General features: G+C 44.3%; 1 protein-coding gene across 2 annotated transcripts in view; it reads right to left on the minus strand.

The window, feature by feature from the left end:
• Positions 1 to 195: 195 nt before the first annotated feature.
• LOC121580888 (brefeldin A-inhibited guanine nucleotide-exchange protein 1) overlaps positions 196 to 20,173 on the minus strand; it is a 31,089-nt gene continuing 11,111 nt past the window's right edge. For both annotated transcript variants that reach the window (XM_041896037.1, XM_041896036.1), the window contains 32 exons: positions 19,573 to 19,689; positions 17,016 to 17,206; positions 16,621 to 16,754; positions 15,859 to 16,093; positions 15,467 to 15,566; positions 15,006 to 15,145; positions 14,808 to 14,916; positions 14,019 to 14,223; positions 13,633 to 13,744; positions 13,210 to 13,415; positions 12,264 to 12,348; positions 11,999 to 12,164; positions 11,651 to 11,802; positions 10,136 to 10,423; positions 9,450 to 9,600; positions 9,000 to 9,090; positions 8,821 to 8,861; positions 8,418 to 8,587; positions 8,127 to 8,278; positions 7,697 to 7,869; positions 7,334 to 7,494; positions 6,908 to 7,038; positions 6,350 to 6,479; positions 6,043 to 6,178; positions 5,710 to 5,848; positions 5,529 to 5,595; positions 4,084 to 4,243; positions 3,186 to 3,325; positions 2,820 to 2,988; positions 2,079 to 2,217; positions 1,603 to 1,720; positions 196 to 1,331 (listed from right to left, as the gene is read on the minus strand). In XM_041896037.1, the coding sequence (XP_041751971.1) occupies positions 1,158 to 1,331; positions 1,603 to 1,720; positions 2,079 to 2,217; positions 2,820 to 2,988; positions 3,186 to 3,325; positions 4,084 to 4,243; positions 5,529 to 5,595; positions 5,710 to 5,848; positions 6,043 to 6,178; positions 6,350 to 6,479; positions 6,908 to 7,038; positions 7,334 to 7,494; positions 7,697 to 7,869; positions 8,127 to 8,278; positions 8,418 to 8,587; positions 8,821 to 8,861; positions 9,000 to 9,090; positions 9,450 to 9,600; positions 10,136 to 10,423; positions 11,651 to 11,802; positions 11,999 to 12,164; positions 12,264 to 12,348; positions 13,210 to 13,415; positions 13,633 to 13,744; positions 14,019 to 14,223; positions 14,808 to 14,916; positions 15,006 to 15,145; positions 15,467 to 15,566; positions 15,859 to 16,093; positions 16,621 to 16,754; positions 17,016 to 17,206; positions 19,573 to 19,689 (4,682 nt within the window). In that variant the 3' untranslated portion in view covers positions 196 to 1,157. The remainder of the gene's footprint in view (positions 1,332 to 1,602; positions 1,721 to 2,078; positions 2,218 to 2,819; positions 2,989 to 3,185; positions 3,326 to 4,083; positions 4,244 to 5,528; positions 5,596 to 5,709; positions 5,849 to 6,042; positions 6,179 to 6,349; positions 6,480 to 6,907; positions 7,039 to 7,333; positions 7,495 to 7,696; positions 7,870 to 8,126; positions 8,279 to 8,417; positions 8,588 to 8,820; positions 8,862 to 8,999; positions 9,091 to 9,449; positions 9,601 to 10,135; positions 10,424 to 11,650; positions 11,803 to 11,998; positions 12,165 to 12,263; positions 12,349 to 13,209; positions 13,416 to 13,632; positions 13,745 to 14,018; positions 14,224 to 14,807; positions 14,917 to 15,005; positions 15,146 to 15,466; positions 15,567 to 15,858; positions 16,094 to 16,620; positions 16,755 to 17,015; positions 17,207 to 19,572; positions 19,690 to 20,173) is intronic.

Below are 20,173 nucleotides of genomic sequence, written 5' to 3' on the forward strand. Positions count from 1 at the left end.
TAAACACTATCCTCAAAGTACAGCTTCAAACACCATGTGCATCTTGGTTTTCATAACCCAAGCAGACATCTATTTAACCTCCATATATTCAATGCAGCATTGTTTTCTTTTTGAAAATGACAATACATCAAACGTGTGGTGACAAGATTGAGCAAATTCAAATGTGTTTACATTTAAATAAAGTACTACAGTATATACAGAATGGAATAACATTTACTCGTTTTCATACATTAGTGTCATGGTAAGGATAAGTTGTAGTGAGAAAATGCCAGTGCGCTTATGAAATGACAAGTGCTGTTAGATTTCAAAAGAAAACACAAATGACAGGTTTTAGACTGCGTTTACACCGGCAGCCTGATTCTGATCTTTTTTACACTAATTGATCTGATTGTGATTGGTGAAAAGACCAATTAGTGGAAAAAATATCAGAATTGGGCTGTCTGGTCTGTAAACACAGCCTTAGTATATTACAATACTACAAAGCTACTTTAATTGTCTAGTTTGAGGGCTGCTGTTTGGTACCTAATGGCTGTGCAAAAGAAAATCACTGCTAACGTTACTCATCCTTTTCACTAACAATTTCATACCTCTGTTCCATAAAAGAATGCCAAGAGATACCAAAAAGCACACATCACACCCTCCATAATGTTAGTTAGCCCTCTGGTCAGAGGGGGAGAAATGACCAGAATAATTGCACCTTTATAACCATCTGTATGATCTTGTGGAGTATTTCTATGCTGTACAAGGAAGCCATTCATTCAGTGCTTTTGTGGGCCCCACTCACCACACTACTGTCAATAGTTAATCTCAGACAGGAACATCACTGTGTGCAGCCTGGAGGATCCATGAAGGAGCTTCCAGTACCATTCTGCAGGATCCACCACTTCCAGCTAACTGCAGTCCACTTTAAGAATCCCTTGTGGCCCTCACTGGGGCAGAGTTCACAGTAACAGAGGGTTCCACCTCTTCGTCTGTGTCCCAAATGGCACCCTATTCCCTATATAGTGCAATACTTTTGACCAGAGCCCTATGAGTCCTGGTCAAAAGTAGTGCATTACACAAGGAAAAGGGTGCCATTTGGGATGCATCCTTCCCCTCACCCACCCCAGAGAGAGACTGAGCAGCCTGTGTCCTGTGCTGGTCCACTAGTGATGATGTCACTGGCTCCCAGCAGGCCCTTGCTCCTCTCGGTGACTAGGCAGCAGTGAGATGTCGAAGGCGTTGCCGATGCGGAGAAAGAACTTACGTAGCACGGCCCGGAGTTCTGGAATCAGGTCAAACTGCATGATCTCACAGAGAAGCGGGTAGTACCTGGATGCATGGGCCTTGAACTGGATAGTACAGGGATACAGGAGGGGACCCGATTAGCTCATTCTCCATCAAAGACATGGGAAGGGAAAATCACATCTTATTTTTTTGGTACTGTGTTGTATATGGGGTTTAGGGTGAAATTGCCCCTAGACGCTGATCTTGGGTGAGTTTTACATTTCCCCCCACTATGGTTAAGGTTAAGACTGGGGGAGGGGAAGCTGATCCTAGATCTGTACCTAGGGGAAACTTCACATCAGAGGTGTATGTGGCTATACTTTCTGATTGACTCACCCTGTCATCGCTGATCTTTACGACCTTGGTGAGGAAGAGGAGGAGGAGATTGGTCCAGGCTTCTCGGTGGCTCTCTGACGTCAGAGTGAGGAAGTAGGCCAGGGCCTCCCCACACACACTGCAATAGACAGAGACACGTTAAGGAAGAGTGAGTGAGTGTGGCACTTATTTCCAGATCCGAGCAGCAGAATATTAGCCTGGTGGAACCCAGCCTGATCTCGGGATAACTCACATTCTGTTTCACTTTAAACAAAATGTGAGCGCAACAGTCAGTCTGATTGACCAGGCTAGCAAAATATAGGTTCTTGCCTCAAAGTCTGTACTATTCACTCTTGTCCACAATAAGGCACTAAAAGGTGCTGAACAGACAAACTCTTAACACAAGTCAATAGCACCATTTCCTCTAGCTAAGTTCTTACTTGAACAGTGTCTTGTTAAAGAACAGTAAAAAAAAAACATTATCTTTATGTTCTTACTTGAGCAGTCGTCTCTGCACCTCCTCCCAGGCTGCCTTGCGGCTGTCGTCTGTGTACATGCGGAACAGGATGCGGAGGCCACAGGCCAGACTGTTGGTCTCCTGCTTCAACAGGTTGGGTTTGGACTTCCCCTTGAAACCTTAGAAACACCAACATGCTGTGAGCCAACTGCATGTTAGTCTGAGGCCGTATGTATCAAGTGTCTCAGAGTAGGAGTGCTGAACTGGGATCAGGTCCTACCTGTCCATGTAATCTTATTCATTATGATCTAAAAGACACATAGACACAACGCTTGATACATACAGCTCTAGATTAGAGTTTGCTGTGATAGTGTGAAGGTATAGAGCAGGGGTGTGGAACTCATTTTGCCCCGGGGGGTGCATTCGGTCTTCAACGAGGTCTGGAGGGCCGCACTAAACATTTGTTAGATTTCCTTGCCATCAAAATTGGCAACAGAAAATTAAATTCCTCTATCCATAATGTTTGGAATTTTTGATGATCCCTGACAGTCTAGTGATTGTTAGCGAACTGGACAGTCAAGAAACTGTATGAATAAAGGCCCATTATCATTTCTACACAGTTTTGATTTGGTTTTAGTCATTTTAAAGTATATTGAATTAGTTAATACAATTTGTTTGTTTAATTAAATGTTTTACTCAAACCATCCATTGGACCCCCTCGAGGGCCGTATCCGGGCCGCATGTTTGACACCCCTGGTATCGAGGGTCCTGAGTCACCCACCTGCCTTCCACAGGACAGTCCTCTGCTCGTTGTTGGAGTTAAAGGCCTTGGCGAAGCAGTGGGACTCCAGCAGACAGTCTAGCAGTTTGAAGAGCTGATCCGAGGTCAGATAGTGGTACATTCCCTGGTCCTGGGCCTCCAACTGGACATCTGCATCTACTGTGTCTCTCTGGAGAGGTTGACAGCAACACAGTGCTCAGTTATAACCAAATGCTAGTAAGCCATACTAATTCACATCCTTTTTTCAGTTGTAATAACATTTATAGCCCCTCTCAAAATATTATTTGCCATAAAATACATTTTGCCCTTACTGGCTTTGCTTCAGTTATTGAAACAGTGTGACTTCAGTAAAAACTCTGTGGTTACCTGTGCAGCAGCCAGGTTCTCTGCGTCCTCCTTCCTGCTGGTGGCGGGGAAGAAGACCATGTTGTCTATCGTCTGGATCAACTCCAGCTGCACAACACACTTAATGAGCAGCGCTGAGAATAACCTCTGCTCCTGCACCTCTGCAACACATTGACAGACACAGGACAGCCAGTTTGAGGGGCAGGGGGAGATGAATAGGAGGCAGGGAGAGAGACGGACAGGGGGAGAGAAGGTGAGAGACGGACAGGGGGAGAGAAGGTGAGAGACGGACAGGGGGAGAGAAGGTGAGAGACGGACAGGGGAGAGAAGGTGAGAGACGGACAGGGGGAGAGAAGGTGAGAGACGGACAGGGGGAGAGAAGGTGAGAGACGGACAGGGGAGAGAAGGTGAGAGACGGACAGGGGGAGAGAAGGTGAGAGACGGACAGGGGGAGAGAAGGTAAAGAGACGGACAGGGGGAGAGAAGGTGAGAGACGGACAGGGGGAGAGAAGTGAGAGACGGACAGGGGGAGAGAAGGTGAGAGACGGACAGGGGGAGAGAAGGTGAGAGACGGACAGGGGGAGAGAAGGTGAGAGACGGACAGGGGGAGAGAAAGTGAGAGACAGGGACAGGGGGAGAGAAGGTGAGAGACAGGGACAGGGCAAGAGAAGGTGAGAGACGGACAGGGGGAGAGAAGGTGAGAGACGGACAGGGGGAGAGAAGGTGAGAGACAGGGACAGGGCAAGAGAAGGTGAGAGACAGGGACAGGGGAAGAGAAGGTGAGAGACAGGGACCGGGGGAGAGAAGGTGAGAGACAGGGACCGGGGGAGAGGTGAGAGGCATGGGTCATTGACAATGGAGAGACTTAATCAGGGGAGGGCTGCCTAGGACTTGCCCATAAACCTCCATACAAACTCACTGGCTGGGTTCCTAGCTCTGGGGCCATCCTCATATGTGCCCGAGGAGCCGCTGTACGTCCTCTGCCTCTGGTTCTCCAGGGAGATCCTGTCCACACTGCACACTGACTGCTGGTCCTCCGTACGAGTCTGAATGTCCACTGACTTCTGGGATATGGAGTCCTGAGAACACCAGAGAGGGTCCACACCAAACACTTCATCATACATAATCTCAACCAATGTTTCCTCTAAACTTCGCGCAGCTCCCCAGGGACTTCCGCTCAGAAGAAAAATCAGCCCAAGCACGAGATTGAACTTCACTCAACTTTCTATAGTTTTCCCCGTTAGTTAACACTATCAACGTTTCCCTTTACTGTGGGAATTGTGATCGAATCAACGCAATATTAGCCACTTTCAATGCAACATACCAAAACTATGCAAGACTTAGTATGCAAAACTAACTACGCAAGAGATTTTGTTGTAGGCAGAGCGCATCGGAGTAGGATTCTATTGCATTGACAGGCAAGACTCAGCCCGTACTCTACACAGAACGGTGTGTCGTAACCAATCAGAGCTGCAATAGGCCTATATGCAAATAAACCATTGCCATATGTGGATTTGTGCCATTCACTTTGAACTGGATTGTTTTACAGCATGAGCGGTCGCGATTATTATGCGCTTGTTTTGAGATCAAAGTGAGAGCTGTATGTAGCCACTTGTGCACATTTGTTCATATTATTTGCTAGTTAGTGAGTTATTAGCCCAGTTATAGCAATTCAGGTAAAGAGCTTATTTTTATGTCTTAAAGGGGCAGTGTTGTATTTTGAGACAGGCTTGAATAAACTAAGTAGCCAATAGGCAGAGGGTAGCATAATTTGTCTGATTCTCTGTCATAATGGTATGGGAATAATAATCAATTTCATTTTGTAAAGTGGTTTCTTGCATCAAACAATACAACAAAATGTTCAGTCACTTCCTTGTCTGAAGGACAAGTGGATAAACAGGTTAATGTCAAGCCCTGCATGTTTTTTTCAAAGGTCTAATGTAATGTAGGCCTACATTGAACACCACACATTGGCTGCTTTTGTAGGCTGAATGATAGGCTGCATTTTCTCCATTGTTTTTATGGTAGGCCACTCTGGTAGGCCTACATTATGATCAGTTAGCCACAGCAGCTTGATTGGCCACTGTTAAAACAGTAAATTAAAGTGGGTACAGCCTCAGTGTTCACAGTAAACCAGCACTGGAAGTTGCACAGACATTTCACAAGGTTAAAGTTTGCACTCAGCAGACCTGAAATTTGCTCAGTGCCAAAAAATTGATGGAACGTTGATCACAACTTAGCATCTTGTTTCGATTAATTTGAGCGTTAAGAAGTACTGTATTGGGAAGTCAATGTAAATTCTCAAACATAAACCAAATAAATTGTCAAAATGGAATGGCGAACACACATGAGCAGTAAACCTACCAGGTTTGAGAGGTCGTACTGTGACATCAGCTCCCCCTCTGCTCTTGCTGGTCTCCACGTCAGTAACCTAAGGAGAGCAAGCCCAATAGAGAACAGAGTCAATTTACTCTTGCTATGAACTCTGCACACTTACAGTGGTTCAACTGTAGTAATAACTCCCTGTGAATAAAAAGTGTCTTACGCATGAGGGATGGTTGTTTTGAAGATGTCCAGCATACAGTTGCAGGTTTTGTCCCATATCTCTGGGCTGAACTTCTCCCCGTTCAGAATGACCACATTTTCCAGACAGTTGGTCCCTGAGCGCGCCAGCTGCTCGTTGTCTGAGGAGAGACAGAAGAGGTCAGAGGGAGGGAGAGACAGCGGGGGGAGAGAGAGAGGGTCAAAGGAAGAGAGGAGGGAGGGAGAGAGAGGGGAGGGAGAGCAGGTCAAAGATAGAGAGAGGGAAGAAAGAGAGAGTTCTAAACTCTGAGGTGTTTGAGATGAGACAGGGAACCAACCAGCTCCCTCCTCTCACCTTGTTGCACACACCAGTACAGTTGGGACAGGATATCATCCAGGAGAATATCGCTGAGAGGCTCAAAGTACTGAGTGAAGACATCACAGATGGCGTAAAGTGCATGGTTACAGGTGGTGGTCATCCATTCAGCTTTCTGGGTTTGAAGAGGAAAAGGAAGTTCATTAGTGTGTAGCAGTTAGCACCTTATTCCCTTTGTAGTGCACTACTTTTGACCAGGACCCATAGTGCCCAACCATTTAGGACACACACTATGTATTTTATGGCTGTGACACATAGTTCCTGAAAATCGTGAGCTTAATCTGACCTCAGTTTGCTGCTCTGGAAGTTTCATGTTGTCAAAGATCCTAAAGATGATCCTGAACAGATCCTGCCACCAGTGTTTCTTGTAGGTGTGACCGTAGGTCTTCATCACCTCAAACATCACAGTCAAGCCCCTAGAGCAATGTTAAGGAAACAGGGATGATATATTAGTAGAGGGTCCACACTCAGAAAAATTTATTTTATGCTGTTTTATTCATTAAGGCAACAAAAGCAGGGATGATCACATCACTTGTGAAACTCATTTATTCATGCCTCGAGTCAGGTTGACAAAGGAAAAAGAAGACTATTGCTGCTAGTTCATTGTTTATATATTTGATTTGACTCATCTTTCTCCAGTCAGGAGATGAGACAAGGACTAGGGACACTGGTATTCAATCAAATCAATCAAATGTATTTTATAATGGCCTTTTTACATCAGAAGTTGTCACAAAGTGTTTTACAGATAAATGGCATAAACCCCAAAGAGCAAGCAATGCAGAAGCACAGTGGCCTGGAAAAACTCCCTAGAAGTTTGTTCCAGGTAGGATGAGAAGGGGCTTACCTGGTCCTGACGTCCAGTTTACACCGGTTGATGATGCAGGAGAGCTCAAACAGGATGGGGAACCATCCTCGCACCCACACCCGGTCCTCCGGGCCTACATTCATGTCATCGCTGGTGTAGTCTTTGAAGGCCTGGCAAGAGAGGGAGGAGAGGTTTACATCCATGGGTAAGAGAGGAATCTCATGTCCATTCAGAGAGTTGGATTCTCCTGAATAAATTATACCTGAATCCATACATTCCCTTTTAGTTTAGGTGATCTCCATTATCACTGATTTCCCCTACAATAGTTTGTTTGTTTTGAGTATTTAATACTTTATAACTTCTGTCCAACTACTAAAAATCTTAGTTTTATCTCTGATGTACACCATCAAACTGTTTATTGTTGGAGTATTTCAAGTCCTTCACAATATAGTGCTCACTGCTCACCTGTGGCCTCTCAGACACATATTTGGCACAGTGGCGTATGAGGCGGATGGCCTCCATGCTGGTGTCAGGGAAGGAGGCGTTGCAGGCAAACTCAGACAGACACTTCACAGCATCCTGGAAAGAGTCAATGGTGGCCGGGAAGTGCTTCTCAAATACGTTAGCTGAGAAACAAAAAGATAAAACAGAGAAATGACTTGCACAAAATATACTTTGAAAAAAATCTAGAAATAGGAAAGGGTAATAAATAAGTGTCTTTGAGTTTCTCTTTGCACTACCATCCTCTATTATTCTTAATGTTTACATTGGTAAGTCATGTCATTGACCAAGGAGTAGCTAGTGTTAGTCAGATAACCCAACACTTACTGACGATGTAGCCGGTGGTTTGGAAGGCAAGCTCTACGATGCTCCCGTCCTGGTCCGAGGCTGCCAGGTGGAACACTGAGAAGATGTTCTTCCACCCCGACCGGATGTTCCCAGCCTGGGAGTTCACCATCTGAGCTATACACCTCACCACCATGTCTCGAATGGTAGGAGACCTGTGGGCATTACAGTTTGAATCATTATTGAATCATTGCATCATTTCAGTGTTTTAATAATTTTCCAGGTTTGAATCATTGAATAATTTCAAGGTTTGAATCACTGAATTGTTTCAAGGTCTGAATAGTTTTCACGGTTTGAATCATTGAATCATTTTAGAAGGCCACAAAGGATACAATTGCAGCAATTTTGACAAGCATTGGAATTTCATTCCATGCACTAATTAGTGCAGGTTACAAAATAAAACAAAGCTGACCTGTTCTTTTTCATGATATGTTCAAAAGGCCTCAAGAAATCCTTCTGGAATCGGAAGTTTGCGAGCTCTCCTTTTTCTAAGAATTTCATAGACAGCTGCCTCAGGGAGTCAACAGCAAATATAGCCACATCCTCGTTGGAGTTACATCCAACCTGTACAGATACAAATGCATCTCAACCACTGTTGTCTCACCCCAAAACCAGCAATTGAACAGCACCATATAAATACATGCAGATGATGCATTTCTTTCAACAGAAATTGCTACCGTAATAAAAAATACGAAACCAGTACCTTGTTAAAATGGTCCCCGATGACTTCCCAAATTCTAGACCATTGAAGCCTGATGCGGCCCATGTTGTAGTAGGAAATCTCCACAATCTTCTGAAGGCTAAACATACGCGGATGTGTTGGTGAGGCAAGCTCGTCCATTGATACAGCACACAACCACCGGACAAAATCAACTGCAAAAAGACAACAAATGCATATCAACCTGTTAATATCCATGTATATTCAAACAATGTTTGAATATATCATGCATCTACCCTGTATAATTTCAGTGTACAAACTACCTCCCTCGATTCAAACTGATTTATTTAGTTGTTTAAACCATTATTTTTTAAACAATTACTTTCAGCACAAATTAGGTTAAATCTACACAGCATTTATTTGTAGAGACATTTCAATCAATACCAACCTATTGCATTGCCATCAAGTCTGGTAGAACCAGTAAATATCCTGAAAAAAAACAACATAAGATTACATTTTCTCCATTTGCAATAGTGACTTCTTTTAGAGGTTTTTGCATTATAAAACTGGAGATAGGAAACAAAATATTGAATCAATTCCATCATAGGGCCCATTCTATCAGCCTACCTGTCAACAGCAACGACTACACTCTGGGAGCTTGCCTCTCCAATGGACTCCTGAATACTGGCTATTTGTTTACGGTCCACATTACCTCCAACTGCAAGATAAACAATGTGTAATGAGAAATAGCTGAAGGTACATGTTTTAAGAAAACCCCAATAGTCAGAAAATGATACATTACACATTATGTAAAAAATATCAAAAAAATTAACATCAACCATGATAGGACATTTAATTATAAGATAAACATTGATATACATGTACAACCAAACCAGGCATTGTGACAATAGCCCAGAGAGTATCTAATCTAAAAGCCTGGGTGCATCCCAAATGGCACCGTAGTATTTCCCATATAGTGCACTACTTTTTACCAGAGCCCTATGGGGTTAGGTTGGAAAAGGGAATAGGGTGCCATTTGGGACGCGGCCTCTGTCTTGGAGAGGCGAGAGGACTGACCCAGTCCCAGGTACTCTGAGCTGTCTGAGGCCTGCTCTCTCAGGCTGGCCAGGAGGCCCCCTTTGGCTGGGACCGTCCCTGAGAGGTAGCGAGCCTTCACCCCTGTCCCGATTAGCTGGGCCAGCTCCAACTGACTGATACACTTCAGGATCTGTGAAAGAGGACAGAAGAGTTGGGATTAATACTGTTTGTTACTATTCAACCTTTATTTAGATAGGTAAGTCATTAAAAACATTCTCATTCTCATTTGTGAACTAGCAGGAGAGAAGTGAGAGTTACTACTATTTAACCTTTATTTAGCCAGGTAAGTGATTGAAAACAAATGTATTTTCTGACAACAACCAAGTCGGTCAACAATTAAAAAACAGTGACAATATACTGGGAGAGAGAAGTCAATGAAAATGTTGTCTTAATATCCTGGTTGATCAAGAGGTGAACCACTGAAATGCAGTAACAATATGCTATAGAACAGTGTTTCTTAATCCTGGTCCTGGGGTCCCGAAGGGGTGGACATTGAATGTTCTGCCCTAGCACTACACACCTGATTCAAATCATCAAAGCTGAATGATCAGTTGATCATTTGAATCAGCTGTGTAGTGCTAGGGCAAAAAACTAAATGTGCACACTTTGGGGTCCCCGGGACCAGGATTAAGAAGCACTGCTATAGAAGACAGAATGAGACTAACCTCATGCCAGGAGTTGCCCAGGTAGTTTCCATCAGTGTGGGCAACGGTGATGAGAGTCTTGATGGTGTCAATGTTCTTCTGCTTCATCTCAGAGATACCAGAGCTGGCTGTGAGCAGGGTGAACCGCGCCAGGGCCTGGACGTACGCATCACGCTCCAGTTGGATGGTGAAGATGCAGGCTATCCTGATGGCACAGCGGATCCCCTCCAGACACAGAGAGGCTACCCCAGTGTCATCACAGTCCTGAAGACCCACACTGAACGCTGCTAAGAACGGGGTCCATGCCAACTGGGGAAGAACACACACACAAAGTCAGTACACAAAGAAGGATTTTATGAGGGTTGTCCAGACCAAGGATGCTGGTGCAACAAATATAAAAAGATATAACTACATTTGAGTGTAAAAATGTGTAATACGATCTTAAAATGGTATTCTGCATTTGGTTACAGCATCAGCTACAATCCCATTTTATACTGAAAGGAATGCATTAGTACTGTGAGTAATGGTAACATATGAACATTGGTCTGAATACATAAACAGAATGAGATTCATTCAAATGTTTGTCCTACCGGTAATTCATTTGAATTCTATTGGTCTGAGAAGGTCTAGGTGAGTTACCTTGAACATAGGTCTAACCATAGAAATAGAAGGAGTGTTATAATTGTTTTCATTCATTAAAAAAATTAGAATTCAAATTCTATGGGTCTGACGTGGTCTAGGTGGGTAACCTTGAACATGCGTCTGACGTGGTCTAGGTGGGTTACCTTGAACATGGGTCTGACGTGGTCAAGGTAGGTTACCTTGAACATGGGTCTGACGTGGTCTAGGTGGGTTACCTTGAACATGGGTCTGACGTGGTCAAGGTAGGTTACCTTGAACATGGGTCTGACGTGGTCAAGGTGGGTAACCTTGAACATGGGTCTGAAGTGGTCTAGGTAGGGCACCTTGAACATGGGTCTGACGTGGTCAAGGTAGGTTACCTTGAACATGGGTCTGACGTAGTCAAGGTGGGTTACCTTGAACATGGGTCTGACGTGGTCTAGGTGGGTTACCTTGAACATGGGTCTGACGTGGTCAAGGTGGGTGACCTTGAACATGGGTCTGACGTGGTCTAGGTGGGTGACCTTGAACATGGATCTGACGTGGTCTAGGTGGGTTACCTAGAACATGGGTCTGACGTGGTCAAGGTGGGTGACCTTGAACATGGGTCTGACGTGGTCAAGGTGGGTGACCTTGAACATGGGTCTGACGTGGTCAAGGTGGGTGACTTTGAACATGGGTCTGACGTGGTCAAGGTGGGTGACCTTGAACATGAGTCTGACGTGGTCAAGGTGACCTTGAACATGGGTCTGACGTGGTCTAGGTGGGTTACCTTGAACATGGGTCTGACGTGGTCAAGGTGGGTAACTTGAACATCGGTCTGACGTGGTCAAGGTGGGTGACCTTGAACATGGGTCTGACGTGGTCTAGGTGGGTTACCTTGAACATGGGTCTGACGTGGTCTAGGTGAGTTACCTTGAACATGGGCCTGACGTGGTCTAGGTGCGTGGCGCTGGTGAAGGGAGCCTGGACGTGGCTGACTGCCTCCATCAGGGCCTTGGCTGTCTTAGCCATCTGCTCCATCTCTACGTTATACAGCAGACGCCGCTGCTTCTCACTGGCCACACCTGGAGAGGAAACAGAGACTTGGTGGGCATGCTCTCACATACAAAACACACCTACTGTACACACACTGTCAACAACTAACCACACAAGACCCCATGTTGATGCCATCACTGTGCCTCTGAGGACAGACTAGCTTTGGATCCATTTAGTGTGCTTGTTTCTTCTTGACCCTTGCCATTTTGTCATCCAGCAACTTACTTTGTTTGCTGGATTTGAGGGTTAATTTTTTGGTTTCATTCATGGCTATTTTCTTCCCTGCGATTTCATCGTAAATGGCTGACAGGTACTCCTCAGGTAAATCTTTGCTGTCATTGATTCCTCGGTTCATCTTGATGTATTGCTCTTTAGTCATTTTATTCTTCACCTAAAAAAATGTAATGTTTAGTCACAGCTCATGTATTAACACGTGAAAATGACCTCTCTTAATCAATAAACACTCATTAAAAATGCTTGAGAGACTTACTTGTGGACTGTGAAGGTCTGTTGTCAGCATAATGATTGAATAAGCCAGGACGTAGGCTGTATCTGCACTGGCGAACTCAGTTTGCCTGAAGGAACAGAGAAAAACACCAATGTCATAACATGTACTGTGTAATAACATTATCGGAGTGGCTGCGGATACGAATTCTCTGGAACCCTCTTCCAGACAGCTAAAAGTCAGAAGCTTTACGCAGTCTCTGCTCTACTCGTTCGGCTGCCCAGAGAACAGGCTACTCTGGTGAATTTCAGTGATGAATGGAGAAAGGTGCTCGTTTAATAAAGTTAGATCAACACTGAATCAATGCCTGCAAGATCATAATGATAGTATTCTACATAACAGAACCGAATATAATAGCTTGTATAACGTTACTGTAAGACAACAAATACCACCTAATTTCTTACGGAGATTTCAGGATGATTATGCGAATGGTCACATTTCTCTCTCATGCGGCCAAAACGCAACAGCGTGCGCCACCAGGCTTACAAGATCTTAGTAACAACACTCTACATCTCAAGAAGATCGAAATGCAAATTATCATTAAACTGATTGAGATCAAATGGTTGGCATGCAGATATATGGGTAAAACTTGAAGAATTATCATTCCCGATTGACAGTGAGAAATGTGAAGGGAGGGTGACCACAAACATTTGTGTGTAAGGTAGAGGTAAAGAAACACATGAACAGAACGTGACTCGGATCTTCAGCTCTGGGGAAGAGGCTTCCAGGGGAACGGGGCGGTTACCTTCGGATCTGCAGCCTTGGCCTAACATTAGAACAACCTACATCTATTAAGTCACACCATGGATTGCATCCCAAATGGCACCCTATACCTTTGTCAAAAGTAGTGCACTATAAAGGGAAAAGGGTGCCATTTGGGACACAGACCATGCATCCTGTCTACTGAGATGGAAAGCAGATAGAGACTCACCCTTGGTTACATTCTAAATATCTGGCCGCAAATTTTTCCATGAGCCGATCTATCTTCTGGGCCTCTCCGGGCAGACGGAAGCCCTCCAGGAACAGACGCAGAGCCGAGACAAAGTCCTTGCCTTGGAAATCCATCTGGTCAACGTAGGCGTACATCACCTCTTTATTAATGCGCTCGTTATCCCCGATGAACTCACCAACCTGAGTCTGATAAGCGAAGAAGGAAGTCCATTCAGAGGCATTTAAATATACACAAACACAATGCAAATACAGTGTATATTCAATATATTTGTGGACATCAGTAAGAAGAACACAAGCTAGATATGTACATAGAAATATATATTATATCCGATAAAGATGGTCTTTTTACAGGCTAAGAGGAAGTTAGTCTCATTGATTGCATGTAATTTCAGCAGATGCTTACAGAGTCTAGCCTCTCCTCCTGGTGCAGGAACTGGGCTAGGTCCTCTGGTGTGGTACCCAGCATCCCTTGCTCCTGCAGGTACTGGATGCCCCTCTTTGGCTTCTTGTTGAACCTGCACAGGAAGAGAGAGAGGGGGAAATGACGCATCTGTATGACACAGGCATGTTTGAGAGCATGAATTCTGCTCAGTCACTTATCACAGACTGAGCAGATTGACTAATCTACAAATCACCTTGCATCCTAAATAACTAATCATTATGATTTGTAGATCAGTCAGTCTGCTCAGTCGGACTGAGCAGAATTGATGCTCTCAAACACAGCCACACTGAGCATTCTGGGCCACTGATAGCTGCTCTGGCTACACTTCCAGTCTCCAACACACTTACAGGTCAATGCCTTGCTCGATGATCTCTTTCTGCTGCTTGAGGACCTCGAACTGCTCTGCGTTGTCCGTTCCTGACATGAGGGTGCTGTAGGAGCCGATGCCTGAGGAGGCGGTGGAGTCCAGAGAGTTTAGGCTGCCGTAGTGGTTGATACTCTCTGGGGGCTTGGTGCTCTCACTGGGCTCCTGATCCACATGCTTTTCCTGGCCTACAGAGGAGAGGGGCGGCACATAGGGACATCCCATAATATTAAGAATAACCCTTTCCTTTATAAACACTGTTAGAAGTCTCAACCTGGATCATCTCAGGGGCTCACTACTGTACCAGGTCTGCTGCTATAAGCCTGAACACCAGTGTTCACAGCGGGTTAACAAACACAAGGCCACACAACAAACTGAAAGGTAGCTACTACCTAACACTAAGCCAGGGGGGATTTCTGCTAAAACTGATAATCAAGATCAACCTCAGGCTCTAACTGGAACGATGGGTTTCTAAGGCTAGGAATACATTTCAGGATTTACCTGCTCTACCTGCTCTTCCTTACAAGATCAAAGATGGAGAGCAAAACAGATCCAGATCAGTAATGGTGGTGAAACATGTACCGATAAACAAAAATGTAGTTCCGTGTGAGCTGGAGAGAGATCTCAGATGTGTAGTTAAAGGTCGCGCCTCAGAGGGTTTGCATCAGTAAGAAAGGCTAATGCAGTAGCTCTGGTTGTGAATGAGGATGGCTTGGTCTCAGGGGAAACACAGCAGCTCTTATTCAACAGTAGTAAGTAAGTGGTATCTTACCTAGACTGGTCTGAGAGTTAGGGTTCACATACTGATCATTGCTCCACTCCACCATACACTTGAGGATGGACACCAGACACTCCAGACCCTTTTTCCTCAAGCTCAGCTCCTACAAACAAAAAGAACACACATTCAAATGGACACACAAGAGGAAAGGAGATCTATGGAGGGTGAGTGTCCATTGGAAGCATCTCTTACCTGAGAAGGTGTGGTGCCAAGCTCATGCCCCACTCTACCCTGTGCTATCTTTGATAGGTAATTGACCAGCCTCTCAAATATATTAGCAGCATTCAGGTCACAGTCGTAGTTGACATAGATATCCACCACACTCTGGGCGTCTGTGAGGAGAAGCAAGAGACAGAGGTGAGTGTCAGTCTGTCAAATTCTCAGTAGTGTGAGGTTTTATCATATCTGGGGCCGGGGAGACAGAAAAACAAAGAGAAAGGAATAATGCCGCTACCTCGCTCTCCCTTCAAGGTACATGAACAGAGGAGCAAACTGAAGTGAAGACGGAATTCAGCAACTTTTGGAGGACAATGGAACTTGATAAAACATGTTTTTTTATTGGAACAGCCAACGTGCTTCAACCCATCATCAGGGTTTTACAGATAGACAAAGGCCTGGTAGTGTGAAGTATAGTCGACAGACCAGACACCAACCTGCACAGATCTTGGTGAGGCTCTGGATCACCATCCATTTATGATCATAGGAGCTGGTGGACGTCTCCAGAATGTAGAGGAAGATCTCCTTGAAAAACACCTGAGGGAAAAAACTCAGTGATGAAACTCCACCATATCTGCTAACAATCATTTTGTAAAGGGTTTACTACACAGTAATTACAAAGCCATTCAAACACAAATCAATAATTTAACGTAATCTTGTTGTGTTGATATGCACTGTGTATTCATTATTGTGTGTGTCTCAAATGGCACCCTATTCCCTATGTAGTGCACTACTTTCGACCAGAGCCCTACGCAAAAATTAAAGCATTACAAAGGGAAAAGGGTGCCATTTGGGACGCATTCATAATGATTCGAGCCAGTTACAGTACCTCGATTTGCATCTTGAGGTGAGTCTTGAAGTGGGAGAGGAGGGTGAGGAAGATGGAGAGCGAGAGCTCGAAGACCTCGGGGACAGAGGAGACGCCGTTCTTGGACAGCGCCACACACAGGTACTGCTTGATGGCGTTGATGAACATCTCGTTGGTCTTGAAGATGGGCCCCGCGTTCTGCAGGATGGACAGGAGCAGCTGGAGGGACAGCACCTTGGAGCGTAGCTCGTGAGATCTACAGAGACAAACAGAACATTTACTTAAAGCATCCAAATATAATGCATGTTAAGACTTGCCATGAGCATGTATGTCATCTTTATAATGTCACACAATCATCTCATAATGATCCGGACTTACAGACAGTGAGACAGTGGACAATGTTATGCATAGAGCAGGGCTGTTCCATCCTGGTCCTGGAGGGCTGAAACACTTCTAGTTTTCATCCTCTCCTTCTAATAAGAGACTAATTCAGACCTGGGACACCAATTAACTACCAGGTAGAAACAAACACTAGTTGTGTTTCAGCCCTCCAGGACCGGAATTGAACAGCCCTGGCATAGAGGGACGTAACATATTATAAGCCTTATTACAAGATATTATAAAAAAAAGTTTATAACAAGTTATAAAGCTAAGTTATTATACCTGTAGGCTTTAAGTAAAGTTTTAACAAGAGGTTCAATCACACAGTAATTTCCTGTGGCCATAGCCTACCGGTCTATTCGTACAGTAACTAAGTGTGACAGGGTATGAAGGAGAGCTTACTTAGGATCAGGAGGTCCATCAGACAGTGGCTTCATAGACAGTTTACAGAGAGAGCGGAGAACTAGAAAGGCATCCTTCTGGAGGATATGGGAGAACTTAGCAACAGGAGACGAACCGCTCGTAGCTCCAGATTCCTAGAAAACAAAACGCACAGATTCATCTTATATTAACAAAAAAGTATACATTTTCATATACACAAATGTACATTAATACACCAAACTGATGCCACTATGACCTAGATTTATCAATGAATCTGTTAATACTCCATAGACAATGTCTGAATCCCAAAGGGCCCAAAGGACTGTGGTCAAAAGTAGTGCACTATATAGAGAATAGGTTGCCATTTAGGATGCAGCCAATGCCGTTCTACGTTGGGGAGCAGTGTGGGTGGGCACCTGAGTGTCGTTAGAGGAGACAGAGATCCTGTCATCCGTCAGTGAGGGGGTGAAGCCGGTAGATATGGGCGTGCCAGGGATACCGTTGGCATGGACGTTCTCTGTGTCCCTGCCCAGCCCGCCCTCCTCCTCCACCACGACTGCCGTATCGTCTGCACACTCTGTAGCGCTGCACACACTCTCCCTGCATTCTGCAGACACACACGCAGGCACACACACATATGCATGTCAATCTTTCCTGGCTCAAAGTGGAGGAGAGATTGACTTCATCACTACTTGTATTTGTGAGAGGTACTGACATGTTGAATGCACCGAGCTGTCTGTTTGAACTACTGGCACACAGCTCGGACACCCATGCATACACCACAAGACATGCCACCGGAGATCTCTTCACAATCCCCAAGTCCAGAACAGACTATGGGAGGTGCAGAGTACTACATAGAGCCATGACTACATGGAACTCTATTCCACATCAAGTAACTGATGCAAGCAGTAAAATTAGATTTAAAAAACAGATAAAAATACACCTTATGGAACAGCGGGGACTGTGAAGCAACACAAACATAGGCACAGACAAATGCTTACACACACGATAACATACGCACTATACACACATGTACACATGGATTTTGTATTGTAGATATGTGGTAGTAGAGTAGTGGCCTGAGTGCACACACAATGTGTTGTGAAATCTGTTGTCAGTGTATTGTAATGTTTTAAAAATTGTATAACTGCCTTAATTTTGTTGGACCCCAGGAAGAGTAGCTGCTGATCCTTAATAAATACAAATACACAGGGACGCAGGCACACACAAAGGGCCGTCAGCTAAAATAGAGCTAAGGATCATCTCAGAAAACATAACCGTGGGGCTAAAAATGAATGAGAAAGAAAGATACAGTTGGGAAAAAAAGTATTTAGTTAGCCACCAATTGTGCAAGTTCTCCCACTTAAAAAGATGAGAGAGGCCTGTAATTTTCATCATAGGTACACGTCAACTATGAAAGACAAATTGAGCATTTTTTTTCCAGAAAATCACATTGTAGGATTTTTTATGAATTTATTTGCAAATTATGGTGGAAAATAAGTATTTGGTCACCTACAAACAAGCAAGATTTCTGGCTCTCACAGAACTGTAACTTCTTCTTTAAGAGGCTCCTCTGTCCTCCACTCGTTACCTGTATTAATGGCACCTGTTTGAACTTGTTATCAGTATAAAATACACCTGTCCACAACCTCAAACAGTCACACTCCAAACTCCACTATGGCCAAGACCAAAGAGCTGTCAAAGGACACCAGAAACAAAATTGTAGACCTGCACCAGGCTGGGAAGACTGAATCTGCAATAGGTAAGCAGCTTGGTTTGAAGAAATCAACTGTAGGAGCAATTATTAGGAAATGGAAGACATACAAGACCACTGATAATCTCCCTCGATCTGGGGCTCCACGCAAGATCTCACCCCGTGGGGTCAAAATGATCACAAGAACGGTGAGCAAAAATCCCAGAACCACATGGGGGACCTAGTGAATGACCTGCAGAGAGCTGGGACCAAAGTAACAAAGCCTACCATCAGTAACACACTACGCCGCCAGGGACTCAAATCCTGCAGTGCCAGACGTGTCCCCCTGCTTAAGCCAGTACATGTCCAGGCCCGTCTGAAGTTTGCTAGAGTGCATTTGGATGATCCAGAAGAGGATTGGGAGAATGTCATATGGTCAGATGAAACCAAAATATAACTTTTTGGTAAAAACTCAACTCGTCGTGTTTGGAGGACAAAGAATGCTGAGTTGGATCCAAAGAACACCATACCTACTGTGAAGCATGGGGGTGGAAACATCATGCTTTGGGGCTGTTTTTCTGCAAAGGGACCAGGACGACTGATCCGTGTAAAGGAAAGAATGAATGGGGCCATGTATCGTGAGATTTTGAGTGAAAACCTCCTTCCATCAGCAAGGGCATTGAAGATGAAACGTGGCTGGGTCTTTCAGCATGACAATGATCCCAAACACACCGCCCGGGCAACGTGGCTTCGTAAGAAGCATTTCAAGGTCCTGGAGTGGCCTAGCCAGTCTCCAGATCTCAACCCCATAGAAAATCTTTGGAGGGAGTTGAAAGTCCGTGTTGCCCAGCGACAGCCTCAAAACATCACTGCTCTAGAGGAGATCTGCATGGAGGAATGGGCCAAAATACCAGCAACAGTGTGTGAAAGACTTACAGAAAACGTTTGACCTGTGTCATTACCAACAAAGGGTATATAACAAAGTATTGAGAAACTTTTGTTATTGACCAAATACTTATTTTCCACCATAATTTGCAAATAAATTCATTAAAAATCCTACAATGTGATTTTCTGGATTTTTTTTCCTCATTTTGTCTGTCATGGTTGACGTGTACCTATGATGAAAATTACAGGCCTCTCTCATCTTTTTAAGTGGGAGAACTTGCACAATTGGTGGCTGACTAAATACTTTTTTCCCCCACTGTAACTACAGTGAGTCCAATCTTCTACAGACAAGGCAGACTATATAAGAGTATAAAGTTAAGAAAATGGCATGTTACCTCCAACAACTGTATTGACAACTTCCTGCAGAATGGTCTGGACCATCTCTTGAGCCTGCTCCTCATAGTTGACTGGTTCTTCCTCAACAATCCCCTCAGCATCTTGTTGTGACAAACCTAGAGCGATGTAAATACACTTCACCATACTTTCTTAAATCAGATTACAATTACTTTAAAGTTTCAGTAGAGGACAATATTCTGAGGATTTAAATGTAAATTGTAGGACTTAAGGGCGGCTGGTAGCCTAACGGTAAGAGCATTGGGCCGGTAACCGAAAGGTTGCTGGTTCGAATACCCGAGCCGACAAGGTGAAAATCTGTCGATGTGCCCTTGAGCGAGGCACTTAAATCAAATTTGCTCCTGGGGCGCCACTGAATCTATCTTGTGTATGTGACAGTAAAACATTAAAAATATATATATATATAAACCAAGGCACATAAGTCTTTGTGAGACATTCCATTTATTTTATCATCACTCCACTATTGCTACCACGGCACGACTATATGTGTACAAAACATATTAAAATGCAGAGGTCTCTGAGGCCCATTTCATTATGAATCCCAATAAAGGACCTCTCCCTTGTAATGCCTTGTAGAGTTTA

Source organism: Coregonus clupeaformis, chromosome 14, assembly GCF_020615455.1.
Source record: "Coregonus clupeaformis isolate EN_2021a chromosome 14, ASM2061545v1, whole genome shotgun sequence".
NCBI lineage: Eukaryota > Metazoa > Chordata > Actinopteri > Salmoniformes > Salmonidae > Coregonus > Coregonus clupeaformis.